Source organism: Salvelinus sp. IW2-2015, linkage group LG31 (assembly GCF_002910315.2).
Source record: "Salvelinus sp. IW2-2015 linkage group LG31, ASM291031v2, whole genome shotgun sequence".
NCBI classification, from domain to species: domain Eukaryota; kingdom Metazoa; phylum Chordata; class Actinopteri; order Salmoniformes; family Salmonidae; genus Salvelinus; species Salvelinus sp. IW2-2015.
Window position 1 is genome coordinate 15172816 of NC_036870.1, and position 16249 is coordinate 15189064.

Consider the following 16249-nt stretch of genomic DNA (forward strand, 5'->3'; position numbering starts at 1 on the left):
GTATAGTAGTACTCAATATCTTGGTATAGTAGTACTCATATCAGGGGATGTAATACTCATATCTCGGTATAGAATACTCATATCTCGGTATAGTAATACTCAATATCTGGTATAGTAATACTCATATCGTTCGGTATAGTATTACTCATATCTCAGTATAGTATTACTCATATCCCAGTATTACCCATATCTCAGTATAGTAATACTCATATCTCGGTATAGTAATACTCATATCTCGTATAGTAAACTCATATCTCAGTATAGTAATACTCTATTCGGTAATACGGTATTTATCATTATCCCGGAAATAGTAATACTCATATCTCGGTATGAATACTCATATTCGGTATAGTAATACTCATATCTCGGTATAGTAATCACATATCTCGGTATAGTATACTCATATCTCGGTATTAGATTACTCATATTCAAGTATAACGTGTTTACTCTATCAGGTATTACCCATATCTCAGTATAGTGATATTCATATCTTAGTAGTAGTAGAAATACTCATATCTCAATAGGATCACTACAGTCGGTAGAAGGTACACAATACCTTATGGAGGAGGTTGGGATATACMTTATTTTAAAGAACACAAAGGCATTACATGGTTGATAAGCATTCAACTCAACTCAGCAGTTTGATGGACACACATAAATGCTTTCAACAAACATACACTTTTTAGATATGTAATATACTGTATATAAACGTATACAAGAAATATATAGAACACCTTTTTCTTGCATTGTATATATTACAGTGTATACTGCAGAGAAGGTTCACCTCTTGATTTGGCCTTCATGTTATGTGTTGAAATTGTATGATATAAAATCCACATCACAATGGTCATAGTCTGACAAACGTATGGATATGGTATAATTTAAAATACATCATTTAAAATTATATATAAATCATTTTCGTAAAAAGAAACATTTGTACAATATAATATCACCACAGTTCTATGTGGAGTTTGACACGTGTATTATAACATTTACAATTACAGAGTTAAATTCCAAACAACTATCTCCTTCGTTTTTTAAACAAATGCATACATGTACTCCTTCAAGTAGATCCTTCATCCAGTGATTCATTCAGACTAGCCACTTCAGGTCAGGATACATACCAAAATGAAATGGTAGCGTTTTGAGGTGAACATTACATGTACATCATATTGACTATACTTTGGGGTGAAGGCGTGTTCATAAGGCCTATACTACACCAATATGAGCCACACGATGCGCCACGTCAGTTGTTTCACTTGACATACTGTATACAGCTGTTAATATGGATGGGATGTATAGAGCTTATGACCACCTCTTTGACAACAGGGGTAACATAGGTATACATACTTTAAATATACACTGTACATAGTCATGGTGCAACCAAATCCTCCTATCCAGTAAACCACAACAAGGAGATCTTCATATAGACCTAGAGCCTCTCTGAGCCAGTTTCTCTACAGCTACAGCTCAATTTGAAGTAGTGGTTCTACTTTTTTAAATATTTGAGCCTCTATCTAAAGGGATACTTCAGGATTCTGTCAATTAAGCATTGTATTTACTTCCCCAGAGTCAGATGAACTAGTGGATACCATTTTTATGTCAATGCATCCAGTATGAAGGAAGTTAGAGGTAGTTTCGCGAGCCAATGCTAACTAGTGTCAGCCCAATGACTGGAAGTCTGCGGTTTCTACTAGGAGGCTAGCAGTTTCCATATACTTCCTGTCATTGCCCTAACGCTAGTTTGCAATTGTGCTCCTGCTAGTTAGCAACTTCCTTCAAACTGCACACAGAGACATAAAAATGGAATCCACAAGTTCATCTGACTCTGGGGAAATAGCTAAAAGGCTTCATTGTCAAAATCCTGACGTATCCCTTTAAAGTAGTTTGAAGTACTATTTGAAGTAGTTTTAAGTTCTATTTGAAGTAGTTGAGCCCTGCGACCAGGAAGAACTTCTCCAGGAAGATTTCCGAGTCGAGGACGGCGATGTGTGCTGCTCGGCCAATCAGGGAGTTGGCGGTGTTGGGCAGGGCGTGGAACACATTCTGGCGAATCAGACGACAGTCCTTAGCCCCCACCAATGGCTGGAGCAGGTTGTTGATCATCTCTGTGTACACTGGACCTTGAATATGGAGACAGAAACACATGTTAGTTAGTGTACACAGAGAACTACAGCGTGAAAACAGACAGACACATGTTAGGGTTCAGTCTCTGTTGGAACGTTAAAAGCTTTCTGAATTTATGCAATCATATTGGCACGTCAACAGAGAGAAAGGTACAGTACGTGATGACAATTGTTTATTATGCAAACCATGATTCTTAGATGTATTTGGTGGAGAATGCAGGAATCTGGTCTTTTTAATAGGAACATAGAAGCTGCAGTGAGTGGTGCTAACCTGTGGTCCTGTCTTTGAGTGCAGTCCTGCACATCTCTATCCTTGCAGAGTGGAAGGGAACATATCGGTCCTGAGGCGATGCCACCAACACCACATTCTTGAAGAACTGGAGCCCTGAGAAACAGAGGGCGTAGACAGAGAGACAGAAATAGAGAGACAGAAAGTGTTTGTGGGTTATATTTATATATTACTTGGTACCATCATCATTGTTTGACAGCCCTCGACTGATAAAGCTGTGTCTCCTGTCACTGTGCTCTTAAAAGAGTGCACTGCTGGGTTTCAAATGACAGGGTTTGGATCATTTTGTCAGCCCGGCACAGCTCGAAGAAAAAAGTGTTTTTCTGGCTTATGTACTTGGAGTCTTTGACAAACGGATGCTTTGTTCATCTCACACAGTGGGGGTGCTTCCCAGAACAGAGCTAGCTAGCTAGTGGAGTCTGTGTGTTAGCCAAATGACATATGGAGAGGAAAAGAGAACAAAAAAAAGAAAAAAAGACAAGATGAACAACATTTTAATGAATATTTGAGCTTATTGTGCTCTTACAGTATAGTTCCTCCTACATTATAGCAGTACCTACCTGGTTTCTGACTGAGAAGATAGAGGAAGGTTTTCCGAGGATCGGTGTGATCTCTGCATGTGAGCTGCAGCAACGATCCAGATTTCTTCAGCTTCTGCATCAGCCACAGACCTAAAACAACCACAGACGTCAGCCACAGACCTGTAACCACCACAGACATCGGCCACATACCTTCATCAACCACAGACATCACCTACAGATCTAAAACAACCACAGACATCACCTACAGATCTAAAACAACCACAGACAGCCAGAGACCTGATACAACCATCTGAATAAAAGACACACACATCCCCCTTTGAAGACAACACTGGGATGATCTCAGGGCAGAGCTAAATACAGTACAATTAATACAGACTGGTAGGAAGCTGCTGAGGAGACAAACCCAGAATCAGAAACACTCTTTGGGGTGATACAGTATATAGAGTCTCTGCACTGTTTCTATTCTCCATGCTAAGTCAACGATGCCCTATGTTTTGCAAGGATTACAAAGGCCTAGGTAAGTAGGTAAGTATGCTGACCCTCCCTCCCCACCTCACCTGTGCTGACCAGCGTGCTGTTGTTGTACAGCGTTCCCAGGTGTGGTCCAGACAGAGACAGGAAGGTGTGCAGTTTGACCAGGTAGCAGCGGAACCGAGGCCTTGTCAGCACCGACCGGATAATCACGTTCCCCAAAGAGTGACCGATGAAACTGAGGGTCGGAAAAAGGAGACAAACAGAACCGACAAACAGAACCGACAAACAGAACAGCAACAACACAGACAAACAGAACAGACAAACAGAACAGATAAATACATTACTCTGCTGCTACCCAGGTCTCGTTAGACTAAAGAATGATAAAATGAAAAGACTGCCAAGACTGACTGCACAGTTTCTTATTATAGAATAGAAACTATGCACAGCAAGAAGTGCCTCCAATTCCTTGGCCCCTGGTATTTACTCTACCAGTATAAAGTGTTCAGGACGAGGGTAGCTCATCCAATCTAGCCCTTGAGTTTTGTCAAGAAAATAGATCTTTATGTTTTTAAGTGATGATTAATGTCCAAATAAGCGTCTTCCAAAGCAAGGTGACATCTTGACGTCTTAATGGCTAAGATAGTGGTCGCTACAATAATTAGCTGCTTTGCCCCAGTAGTCAATGAGACGTTAGTTTTCCTTAGATGTTAAGTTCTCATCTGCTAATTACAGTAGTATCACCATCATCACAGTACTGGGCAGCATCCCTTAACACCAGCTACAAAGAACCTCCTCATCTGTTTCCTCTAACACTAAATATAGTAGAGGTGATGAGGAGAGAGACAGCTGCTACTGTGGCGCTCCATGTCTTTAGTCACATTTCTCCAGAGTATAAACAATGTTGAAAAGAATGCATACTTAAATAGCACACACAGAAACTCAGATAGGAAAATTGGCATATTTAGGGCAATTATTGTACATGATGAATCACTGTACTTGATTTGGACCCATTAGTGTTCTGCTGCGGAGAGAAATATGTTTACGTTCTTCATATCAAAGACAATGCTAAGTGATTGAAAGTGCATGGGAATATCCTCCATTACTGGGTTATTAAAACTTTCTCTAACTCAGAGGAGGCTGGTGCGAGGAGCTATAGGAGGATGGGTCTTTGTAATGGCTGGAATGGAATAAATGGAACGATATGAAATACATTAAACATATGGAAACCACATTTGACTCCGTTCCATTTCTTCCATTGCAACCATTACAATGAGCCCGTACTCCTATTGCTCCTCCCACCAGCCTCCTCTGCTCTAACTGGCCATCAGTTTGATAGGGTTGAGGATTGAACTGAGATAGGGGGGTTTTCTCATTTGGGCAAAAGTCCGTCCTCTGTCCTCTCTCCTCCGTGACCCAGAAACCAAAAAGTGGTCGAGGAGTTTGTCGATTCATTAGTAGGCAAACTAAAGTGTCCTCCACTCCTCGATAGCCACCTTTCATCAAGGATACTCATGTGTATCCTAAGGCGGAAGAGCTTTTAAATCTGCCACATCCCCTTTGAATCAGCTTTCGTGTCAGAGGACAAAAAAACATGCACACGTTTAAAAACGACTCATTTTTCATCTATAACATGTCTTGCACAACTAGCTTCATTTGTTTGATCACTTTACACATTTATTTGGGGATCCAGCCCTGTAAACGTCATTTGCCTAATGACGACCGTCTCATTTCATCCACGTTCACTTTCCTCGCAGACTCTCCTTTGACCTTTTTCAAAAGGAGGTGAGAGAAGACGGAGAAGAGAGGACGCATACTCCTAGTGTCCTTTCTCCTCGTCTCCTTCTCAAAACTCATTGGAGGAGTAGGAACCTCGGTCTTTCTCATACAATGGGTTTTAAGAAGGTGACGAGGATAGAGGACATGAGGAGGATGCAATTGAGATCTTCCCAGTGAATATCATAATGTATTCATATCCTGCCATCTAGTGGCTATTTGGCTGTTTTGTTTCTCCATTGCCTCCTATTACTGTACCTGTGTCTTTATGTTATGTGGTAGTTAGAACTGACCTTAATGTTGTGTTGTGGTTAGGACACTGACATTAATGTTGTGTGGTAGTTAGAAATTACCTTAATGTTGTGTGAGGGTTAGGACACAGACCTTAATGTTGTGTGGTAGTTGGAACTGCATTTATTGTTGTGTGGTAGTTAAGGCAATGGGCCCAGTTGCATAAAACACCTTAAGTTAATTTCCCCCTCATATTTTTCCTTAGTTTCCTCAGTTGCACAAAACATTTTAATGTGAATTCCCCCTTTAAATTAAGTGAAACAGTTAAGGGTGCCCGGGAGGTCCCTTAACTGCTTCATTCAGTATGGTTATCAATGTAAACAGGATTTGTGGAGGTGGGTGTTGCTTTCATCTGCCCTTGTTACAAAAGGAAAACAACAAACAATCAGCTAGTGACTTAGCTAAACAACAGAAGATGCACAATCCATGGCTACAAGGGGAGACCTAGTCAGTTGAACAACTGAATGCATTCAACTGAAGTGTGTCTTCTGCATATAACCCAACTCCTCTGGATCAGAGAGGTGCAGGGGGCTGCCATAACAGACATCCACAGCACCGTGGGTTAACTGCCTTGCTCAGGGGCAGAACGACAGATTTTTACCTATTCAGCTCAGGGATTCGATCCAGCAACCTTTCGGTTACTGGCCCAACACTCTAACCACTAGGCTACCTGCCACTGGAAGTTAGCTGGCAGTTATCTGGCTACTCTGTAATCTAGCTTGAAGTGCTAGAAAGTAATAAAAAAACAAGTTGAGAAAAAAGTAACGTGGTTTATTATCTTCTGAAGCAATATGGTGATCCTGTCTTGATTGTAGAAGTTCTATTTTACTATCTCACAAAATAAATGTGTGGTAGTTAGAACTGACCTTAAGGTTGTGTGGTGGTTAGGAGACTGGACCTTAATGTTGTGTAGTGGTTAGGATACTGACCTTATCCGTCCGACGGTGAGGTTGTACAGCTGAATGTGCTGGATGATCTCGTCTATTAGCCTGTCCGTCATGGTGTCAAAATCTGCAAACGTGTCAGTCTGCAGCCAAGTGAGAGGAAAACAACCAACATACATTTATTTAACCAGGAAATCCTATAGAGATTCAAATACCTCTTTAACAAGGGTGGCTGGTATAAGTAGCTAAAATTTAAAGCATATACACAGGATTCGCTCACACATACTATCGATTTACAAAAATCTATGTTTATTGTATTAATGTGCAGACAGAATATACTGTATTTTACCTGGTTCCTCTCAGACATGAGGAAGTCCAGTCTGGACCCTGGCAAACCCAGCTCTATGAAGGTCTTCACCAGGCGAAGGTCTGCACTGTTCCCTAGGAGGACACAATAAAACAATACACCTTTAAACTCCTGGCCCCTGATCTGTATGTAAGCATAGAGGAGGGACCCAAATGATATTCTGGACTGTTCAGTTCTTTTGAGTAAAGTTGTATTGTCCTAGCATTGGACAACATTGTATGCTTTTTTATCATCCAGGCCATGGACATATACAATCAGGTGGATCAGGTGATTGGTTGATTTGTATGATTTAATTGATTGTTTGATTGATTCATTGATTGATTGTCTCACCATCAAGGCCGTGGACACAGACGACCAGGTGTATGCCATCCTCAAACTCCTCCTCCTCCTCCTCAGGGGGGAAATAGGGCAGGTCGGAGGCCAGGTGAGGGAGGCCACTGTACAGGGTTGCCTGGAACACCAGGTCTTTCACCAGATCCTCTTTGGACCTGTAGAAACTAGAACACAGTGTGGGCAGAGGGGACAGGTGATGGTCAGAGGTGGAATCATTGTTGGAAATAACAACAGCATCATTATGGGAAATCACACACGCACAAGAACTCATCATCAAAGAGGTCAAAGAGCAAACGTCTGACTTCCGTTTCATTCAAAAACTAGAAAGAAAAAACCACTCACTGCAGCATCCTCTCGTTTGTGTCGTCGTCTGGCCCCAGGGAGTTGGACGAGGACGAGGAGATGATGCCGAAGGACCCCAGGGGCTGATGGGTAATGGGGGATGCGGCTTGTCGGGTGGAGATGCCGCTAATGGACGGTGAGTCCCGGAGTACGGAGGAGAAGGGAAGACAGGTCGGAGCACAGGACACAGACATATTCACCACCTCCACCACCTTCCTGTTCATAAAGGACAGGCCTGACCCTGAGTTTGACCCCGAGCCTGACCCTGACTCCGAGCTACTGGGGATCTTAGCCGGCTTTGTCTGACCGTTGAGATCCAGCTGCTCTCGCTCATTGGCCGGGAGCCCTATGAGGTCATCAGCCCTGGCCGTATCATTGCCAGTAAGGCCAATGAGGTGGATGGGTCTCTCTGTGTGGTTGGGAATAGAGGGGATAGGCCTGGGGTCATGGAGGCTCTTCCTCTGTGAGACCACCACCAGGTCACGCAGCCCGACCCGATGGAGGCTCTGGCAGGGAGTATGATGATGATCCAGTAGGTCCTGGTCAACAAGGTCATTCAACCCAATCTGATGGAGACTCTGACAGTCATCCCTGACTGGATAATCCTCCACATCATCCACCAGCACACTGCGGTCATGTTCACAGGGTTTTGTCTCACAGCTACAGGGGGCGATGTCTACTTCACAGGGACCTGGGTCCAGTGAGTTTGAGACACCACGGCTATCTCCTCTGTGATGGTTCTTATCCTCCATCTGACTGACTACAGCTGGATCCTTCACGTCATCATGGCCTTCAACATACTGTTGGAACAGCAAGACTTCCGGTACTCGACTAATGCCACTTAATACTGCTTTCATGTCCTGAGTGTCTGACAGGGCCACTGGCAAAGCAGATTCATTAGATCTAAGAGTTTCTTTAAGAACATGACAACTCTCCATATGAGCTCTGGTCACATGCTGGGGTGGTGAGGGCGCTGCTACCCAGTCAAACAGACCAACCTCAGGCAGCTCTCCCTCTTGGATGTCCTCTAGAGAGGAGTAGTGTCCCCCGGATAAGGACTCCTGGTGTCTAATCAAGTCCCCAGTCATTACATTGGTGGGAGCAGTGGAGATGGAGGAGCATCCCTCCTCCTGGTCCTGGTACCCACTGGTCCCCTCGCTCTCCGTGTCTACCTCCTCCGCTCCTCCCTGGTCCTCTTCTGTGTCCTCAGGGCTGGAGATCTGAGGAGCTGAGACAGACTTGGTCAGTTTACTGAGCTGTTGCTGGTACCTCTGTTCCTCGTCATCCTCGTAGGGCAGGGACGAGATAGAGGTGAGGGAGGCCTGGATACCCATGCTGCCACCCCCTCCGCTGGGCAGGCTGCCCCCGCTGGCTCCACTCTCTGTCTGCAGGCCCTCCAGGGAGCTGCGGTGGGCTGGGTGTCTCCTCTCCAGGCGCTGCAGTACCATTATCTCCTCCAGAGGGCGCCCTCCTCCAGTCCGGTGAGCATCCAGGAGCCAGGCCATCGAGCTGGGCTCACTCTCAATGCCCGAGTCGGAGATGACGGAGGGGGAGCGGTTCATTATCTTGGAGCCCCCCACCCCCACCACCCCTCGGTGGGCCAGCTCTCTCCTCAGGTCCGTAGGTAGAGGGTGCGTGAGAGGATGATCTTTGAGTGGAGCCTGGGGGTAAGTGGTTAGACGGCTCAGAGGAACATCCTTGCTGTCGTCGTCCATAGCAATGTCATTCTCTTCTACATCCAAGTCAATTCCTGTACTGATAATGTTCTGGTATCTCTGTGTGATGATGTCCTGGTGGTTCTCCAAGTCTTTCCAAGTCGTGTCTTCACGGTTAGAGGTATGTTGTGGGTCCGTACACTGTTTGTGGTTGGAGGAGATCATTAGCACTGCCTCTCCTCTGAATGGATCCACATCAGTGGGCCTGACTCTGATTATCCTCAGGCCTAAACCAGGGCTATCCTCTGAGATCTCCTCTGCCTTGGCCTGCTCCTCTGGATCCCCTGGCTGGACTGGGTCTCCCTGGTCTGGGTCTCCCTGGTCTGGTTCTGCCTGGACTGGGTCTGCCTGGACTGGGTCTGCCTGGACTGGGTCTGCCTTGTCTGGGTCTCCCTGGACTGGGTCTGCCTGGACTGGGTCTCCCTGGTCTGGGTCTGCCTGGTCTGGGTCTGTCTGGACTGGGTCTGCCTGGACTGGGTCTGCCTGGACTGGGTCGGCCTGGACTGGGTCTGCCTGGTCTGGGTCTGATGTCTCTCCTATTTTGTCAGTAATGCTGGTGCTCTGCTCTCCTATGAGAGACCCGTATGTAGACAGGTCCATGCAGTCCTCACTGTCTTTAAGTTCCTGGGTTGGTATTGCTGGTGAGCTGGTGAGCTGGTCCAGGGGAGGAGGGCTATTGTTGGCATCAGTGACAGGAGGCTCGGGGATGGCCTGCTCACTGGAGGACAGAGGTGTTGGCATGTATGATCCCCAATCTAGAAAGAAAGATGGATAAAAATGTTAGGTCTCACGCTAATACTAGATGTTTGAATTGTGCTTATCTACACTACTTGAAAAGTAGAAATCTGAAACAGATAAAACAGTAATGTTAGCACAAATAAAAGCAGACTCAGGCCAGGATTCAAACTAAACAGATTTACAACCTATGCACTACTTAAAGTTAATTAAAGTAATTCTTGTTGAGCCATCAGCGATTATGATCTCTGCGAATGTAGAGGAAATTGCCTTTAAATGTACATCGCTGTTGAATGAAATCCCGGACTTAGTCAACTCACCTGTCCGTGGAGACTCTACATATCTATCTTCGAAGATGATAGGCAGGCTATTCCAGTCTCCGTCAATGTCCAGGCATTCTACAGGTAACGGTGGCATCCTGGTCAGGTAGTTGGAGCTACGCACCTCCACAGCTATCTGACCGTGTCTGTTGATCCTTTAACCAGGAGAAAGAGGAACAAGACAATGTTAGAGGAGAAAGAAGAAGAAGATTACTTTTTGCTATCTATCATAACTACTCGAACACATTGGACTTACATTTTCTCCATTCATAGAATGAAATCTTAGGTAAAGCATTAACATAACATTTCGTGTAAAACAGAGTGACAGAACTACATCATGCCAATACTCACAGGTCCTCTTGAAATGTCAGGGATGTCTCTTTGGGGTGTTCTGTGAAGAAGTATGCCTCTGAAAACCGCCTGACCTGACATCAGCACAAAATACAAACGAGAACCACCTTAATTTCCTCACTGAGAAACCTACAGAGTTGGTACTGTATGCATGAAAGGCAATGATTTGATCTTCAAAATGGTGTAAAAGTTAATAGTGTAAAATTGTTAAAATATAGGTAACTGACAAAATAAAGGAAACACTTGAGTAAATGAGAGATACAATGTATTTCGAAAGCAGGTGGGGTTCCTGAGTTAGTTAAGAATTAACGTTCCATCATACTAAGGGTCACGTAGAAAATGCCCAGTTGCCCATTATTTTGGCTAGAAGAGATCTCAGTGACTGACTATAAGAGGGGTCTCAAAGGAGCATAGGAGGTTTAACGGATATGCGTGTGTGTTGTTGTGTAGTGGTGGTGAGTTGAGAAGTGTGTGTGAGTGTAGTGTGTGGATGTAAGTTGGTAGTGTGTGTGTGATGTGATGTGTAGTTGCTGTTGTGTGTGCGGGTGTGCTGGTGTGATGTGTGTGTGAATCTGTATCTCAGTCACAAGGGGACTCATTTATAAACCGTGCGTACTTAGAAAATATGTCCCAAAGTGTGCGTGTGCCGGTTTTCCAGCAAAAGTTAACGTGAAAATGTCCTTTCCTCCACGCAAACTTCAGACCATGCGTACGCACATCTTATAGTGGTTGAAGTATTTTATTGCAAGCAGGTAAGCAGGCCTAAGTATTTTGTGGGGGATTAGATGACAGGCTTATTGGTAAAAATAATCATAATAACACGATGTAGACAATTTCCTTTAGTTGGAATGTAAAATAATTAAACATAGGAATCCATTTCCTATTTCTGTAATTTTTTTAACCATTGCAGAATAAATTCCTCACCTTTCAAAGCTGTGATGGGTTCACATTACTGATGGTGCCATACGACAAATGACCATTTGCATCTCTAATTTAACTGGGCCTATTTAAATAGATAGGCTTTGCATTTCAAGTTTGGCTGTATGTGATCTCATGCGCAGTGCGGTTTATAGCCTACAGATCAATTTAATTAGGTGAACATCAAAACAGTTGCTCTTTTATTATGAAGTATGTACAGAGCATTCGAGAAGTATTCAGACCCTGTCCCTTTTTCCACATTTTGTTACGTTACAGCCCTATTTCTAAAATGGATTAAATACATTTTTTTCCTCAGCAATCTACACACAATACCTCATAATGACAAAGCGAAAACAGGTTTTGAGAAATATTTGCAAATGTGTAAAAAAACAAAAACAGAAATACCTCATTTACATAAGTATTCTGACCCTTGGCTATGAGACTTGAAATTGAGCTCAGGAGCATCCTGTTTCTATTGTTCATCCTTCAGATGTTTCTACAAATTGATTGGAGTCCACCTGTGGTAAATTAAGTTGATTGGACATAACTTGGAAAGGCACACACCTGTCTAGATTAGGTCCCACAGTTGCCAGTGCATGTCAGAGCAAAAACCAAGCCATGAGGTCGAAGGAATTGTGCGTAGAGCTCCGAGACAGGATTGTGTCGAGGCACAGATCTGGCAAAGGGTACCAAAAAAATTCTGCAGCATTGAAGGTCCCCAAGAACACAGTGGCCTCCATTATTCTTAAATGGAAAAAGTTTGGAAGCACCAAGACACTTCCTAGAGCTGGCGGCCCGCAATTGGGGGAGAAGGCCCTTAGTCAGGGAGGTGACCAAGAACCCGATGGTCACTCTGACAGAGCTCTAGAGTTCCTATGTGGAGATGGGAGAACCTTCCAGAAGGACAGTTGTCCCCAAGAAGAATCGAGGCTGTAATCGCTGCCAAAGGTGTTTCAGCAAAGTACTGAGTAAAGGGTCTGAATACTTAATGTAAATGTGATATTTCAGTAGTTTTTTTTTACACATTTGCAACATTTCTAAAAACGTGTTTTGAATCGTCATTATGGGGTGTTATGGGGTGGAAAAAACAATTTAATACATTTTAGAATAAAGCTGTAACGTAATTTGTGGAAAAAATTGTGGAAAAGGTCAAGGGGTCTGAATACTTTCCGAATTCACTGTATGCTACTACTGCATGTAGCCCACTGTAATTTCAATTTGTTTTGAGTAGCGTAGACAGCATGTTTAGGTTGGGGGAAAAGTTAATGCAAAACATTGTTGAATTCAAATGTTCTCTCTTTCAGAAACTGTCACAGTCCTTTGCCAAACACAGTATAAATTACTGCAAAAACACATAAATAGACCAGTAATTAATGTATTTGACAGTATGTATAGGCTACAGTATTGCTGTGCGATAGGAGCGTGACATCATAAGCCTATTTAATCTCAGAGCCAATACCAAGGCAGGACATAGAAACACAATACTCTATTGATAAACAAAATATTGAACAACAATTCATCCTTTGCATAGAAGTGTGGGCTGTTACCTACTTTTAAATTGTTTCCAATATAATATCAATCTTGCAGAATGCAGGCACAGTCAGGTCTGATTTATAATGGGAAACATGCTATGTATGGCATATGTCAAGTTTATAAATCAAAATATTTTTAGACGTACAAATCATTTTTTGAAATGGCACACACAGATATTTAGTGTGACATTTACTGAACGGTTATAAATGAGGCCCCAGATCTCAACCCAGTTGAAAGGTTGAATGGTGTCGCATCCCTCCAATAGAGTTCCAGACACTTGTAGAATCTAAGCCAAGGCGCATTGAAGCTGTTCTGTGAGTTTATGGTGGCTCAACACCCTATTAAGACACTTTATGTTGGTGTGTTCTTTACTTTGGCAGTTACCTGTATATGTATGAAAGATAAATATGTTAAATCATTCGTGTTAAATAAAGTGTTCAATTATGTTTGACTTCTGGCATTTTGCGAATGTAATTTATTTGAACAGTTTCAATAACATTTTGACTTTGATACCATGCATTATCAGAAAAAAAATAATCCCCACTGAACTGTCACTAAACCTGTCTTCTGTTATAAAGTCACAGAGCGTGACAGAGACAGAGAGTCAGAAACATTAGGATAATTACAGAATACATGTTTATTGAAATCACACCCATCCTGTGGGTGGAAGCATGAAACTAACCACTGAGGGTAAACTAACATGGAGACATACTGTGTTCATTATGATTCACAGACAGACAGACAGATAGACAGACAGGCAGGCAGGCAGGAGATATGAAACTAACACTGTGAGAGAAGAGAGCCTGGAGACCTGCTAGCAACACTGAGGAGAGGAGTGGGAATATTTTACATTAATATGAATCATTCCAATGATTAGATGGAAATTACATTTGGGATTCTCAGATATAATGTCTATTCAAGGCATAGAGGTCTATAGGGACTATGCTGGTGTATTTTACCTGGCAGTAATACTCTTACGCAATCTGACACACAAAACCTAATCAGAATAGTGGGCTTTGGAGAGTTCAAGACCTCGGCTTTAAAATAGATTAGATGGGGTGTGTGATGTTCCTGAGGAGGTCAGGGGTTGGAGGTCAGGGGTTAGGGCTCACCCTGAGTGTGTGGTGTTCCTGGGCCAGGTGGGACAGGATATGTGTGTTGGGAACGGCAGCCTCCAGGAAGCGTGTCCACAGGGCCGACAGTTGGGAGCAGAGTTGGGTCAGGTCTCTACAGATCTGTTCTGCTACTTTCTCATGTCCCTCCTGCAGCTAGAGAAGGAGAGGAGAGAGGAGACAGATGAGGGTTAGGGTCAGCGTGTGGTGCTGGTTAGAGGGGTTAGAGGCTGGTTAGAGGTCAAAGAGCAGGTTAGGTAGAGCAGAGCTGTAGGTCTCTACTGATATGTTCTGCTGCCTTCTAATGGACCCCCTGAAGCTAGAGGAGGAGAGGAGAGAGTGGATACAGATAGTATCTCTTTATATGCACAATTCATTTATGGTATCTTAGATACTGTATATAGTAAAAGTGCAGGTAACTGCCAAAATAATGGAAACACTTGAATAAATAGATCCGTATATTCAAAGCAGGTGCCTCCATAATATTGTGGTTCCTGAGTTCATTAAACAATTAATATCCCATCATGTTTAAGGTCATGTATAAAAATGCTGGGCAGGCCATTATTTTGGCTACCGTGGCTATGCCCTCATAGGATGACAATGCCCGCTTTCACAGGGCACGAGTGGTCACTGAATGGTTTGATGAGAATGAAAACGATGCAAACCATATGCCATGGCCGTCTCAGTCACCAGATCTCAATTCAATTGAACACTTGTTGGAGATTCTAGAGTGGGGCCTGAGACAGTGTTTTCCACCACCACCGCATTGAAGCTGTTCTGGCATGTGGAGGCCCAAAGCCCTATTAAGACGCTCTATTGTGTTGGTGTTCCCTTTATTTTGGCAGTTACCTGTATGTTGATCAAGTAAAACACTTTAATAATGGAATTATTTTATGGAAAATCTAGTAGAACATTGGAGAGGAAAGAGAACATAGCTAATATTAATGTTGATATTGATCTGGGTTTTTATCAGTACTGTATGTCTCGTACACCACCTACCTGTAATTCCATTTTGAGCTGATTTAGTGTTTCTTCCACAGGAATCTCATCTGTGGAATGAAAGACAAGAGAAAGAGATTATTACAGCAAAGCGCAGCTCTACTCAGTTTTACACGGTATGAAGTAAACCCACTGTAAAAAAATATATAAATATAATTGAACAATAAATGATTGACTTGATTGATTGCCACAATAGACATAGCTAAATATTGAGGAAATGCTATTGTAACATGTTGTTGCCTCACCTATGTTCACCTGGTCCAGCTGTGGTATCTCCTTCATCACAGTGGTGTAGTAGGAACGTAGGCCTCTGTGTACAACCAGTAGGAGGCGACAGAGTCTACCATGCCATGTGTGAGCTTTCTGTAAACAGTTCTCACTGGGGACGTAGAAACTACCCTGGGGAGAGACAGGAGGGAGGAGAGGGGAGAGGAAGGGAGAAGAGGGGAGAGGGAAGAAGGAGAGGAAAAGAAAAGAGAGGATAAACACATGGGAGAGGGGAGACAGGAGAGACAGAGAAGAGAGGAGAGACAGAGAGGGTAGAGACAGGATGAGAGACCAGGAAGAAAAGAGACATGGAAAAGAAGAAAACGTTGGATACTCCATCTAGGTCAAACGATAACGAGCTGCTTTAATGACGGCCAAGTCCACATACTGGAACTTTACGGCCTCCACAGTAGGAACCAATGGGCTGCCTCTGTGTAGCCTTGCCATTGATCTTGGTCTGGAACAGGACTTTATTTAGGACCTTGTCTAGTGAGTTAACACCAATGTGTAAAGTCTCAGTCACCACAGGAGGTTTGGGACACAAGCAGCTCCTAAACATATCCTGGTACCCGTAAAACAACATTGATGTGGACGTGATACTGGAAGATATAGAAGACGTGATCCTACAGTAGTTGTATGACCTTTAACATGTCCTGTGGACAGGAACTAACGAACCCTACACTACCCAGTAACCACACATACACCACTATTACATGCCTTTAAAACTCACACACATACACCAGTTAGTTTTAAAGACATGTAATAGTGGTGTATGTGTGTTAGTTTTAAAGGCATGTAATAGTGGTGTATGTGAGTGTGTACTATAATTTACCTTGGGGCAGTAAAGCGCAGTGCCCTATCATCATAGCTCTACTCTG

The 16249-nt window shown here is 43.3% G+C and overlaps 1 protein-coding gene across 1 annotated transcript in view; it reads right to left on the bottom strand.

Moving 5' to 3' along the window:
• Positions 1 to 461: 461 nt before the first annotated feature.
• LOC111955508 (protein FAM135B-like) overlaps positions 462 to 16249 on the bottom strand; it is a 33263-nt gene continuing 17475 nt past the window's right edge. The window contains 13 exon segments of the mRNA XM_023975720.2: positions 462 to 2123; positions 2398 to 2511; positions 2976 to 3086; positions 3515 to 3666; positions 6425 to 6522; positions 6729 to 6820; positions 7077 to 7243; positions 7422 to 9891; positions 10192 to 10346; positions 10543 to 10616; positions 14106 to 14261; positions 15105 to 15154; positions 15350 to 15503. Of these exon segments, the coding sequence (XP_023831488.2) occupies positions 1918 to 2123; positions 2398 to 2511; positions 2976 to 3086; positions 3515 to 3666; positions 6425 to 6522; positions 6729 to 6820; positions 7077 to 7243; positions 7422 to 9891; positions 10192 to 10346; positions 10543 to 10616; positions 14106 to 14261; positions 15105 to 15154; positions 15350 to 15503 (3999 nt within the window). The 3' untranslated portion in view covers positions 462 to 1917.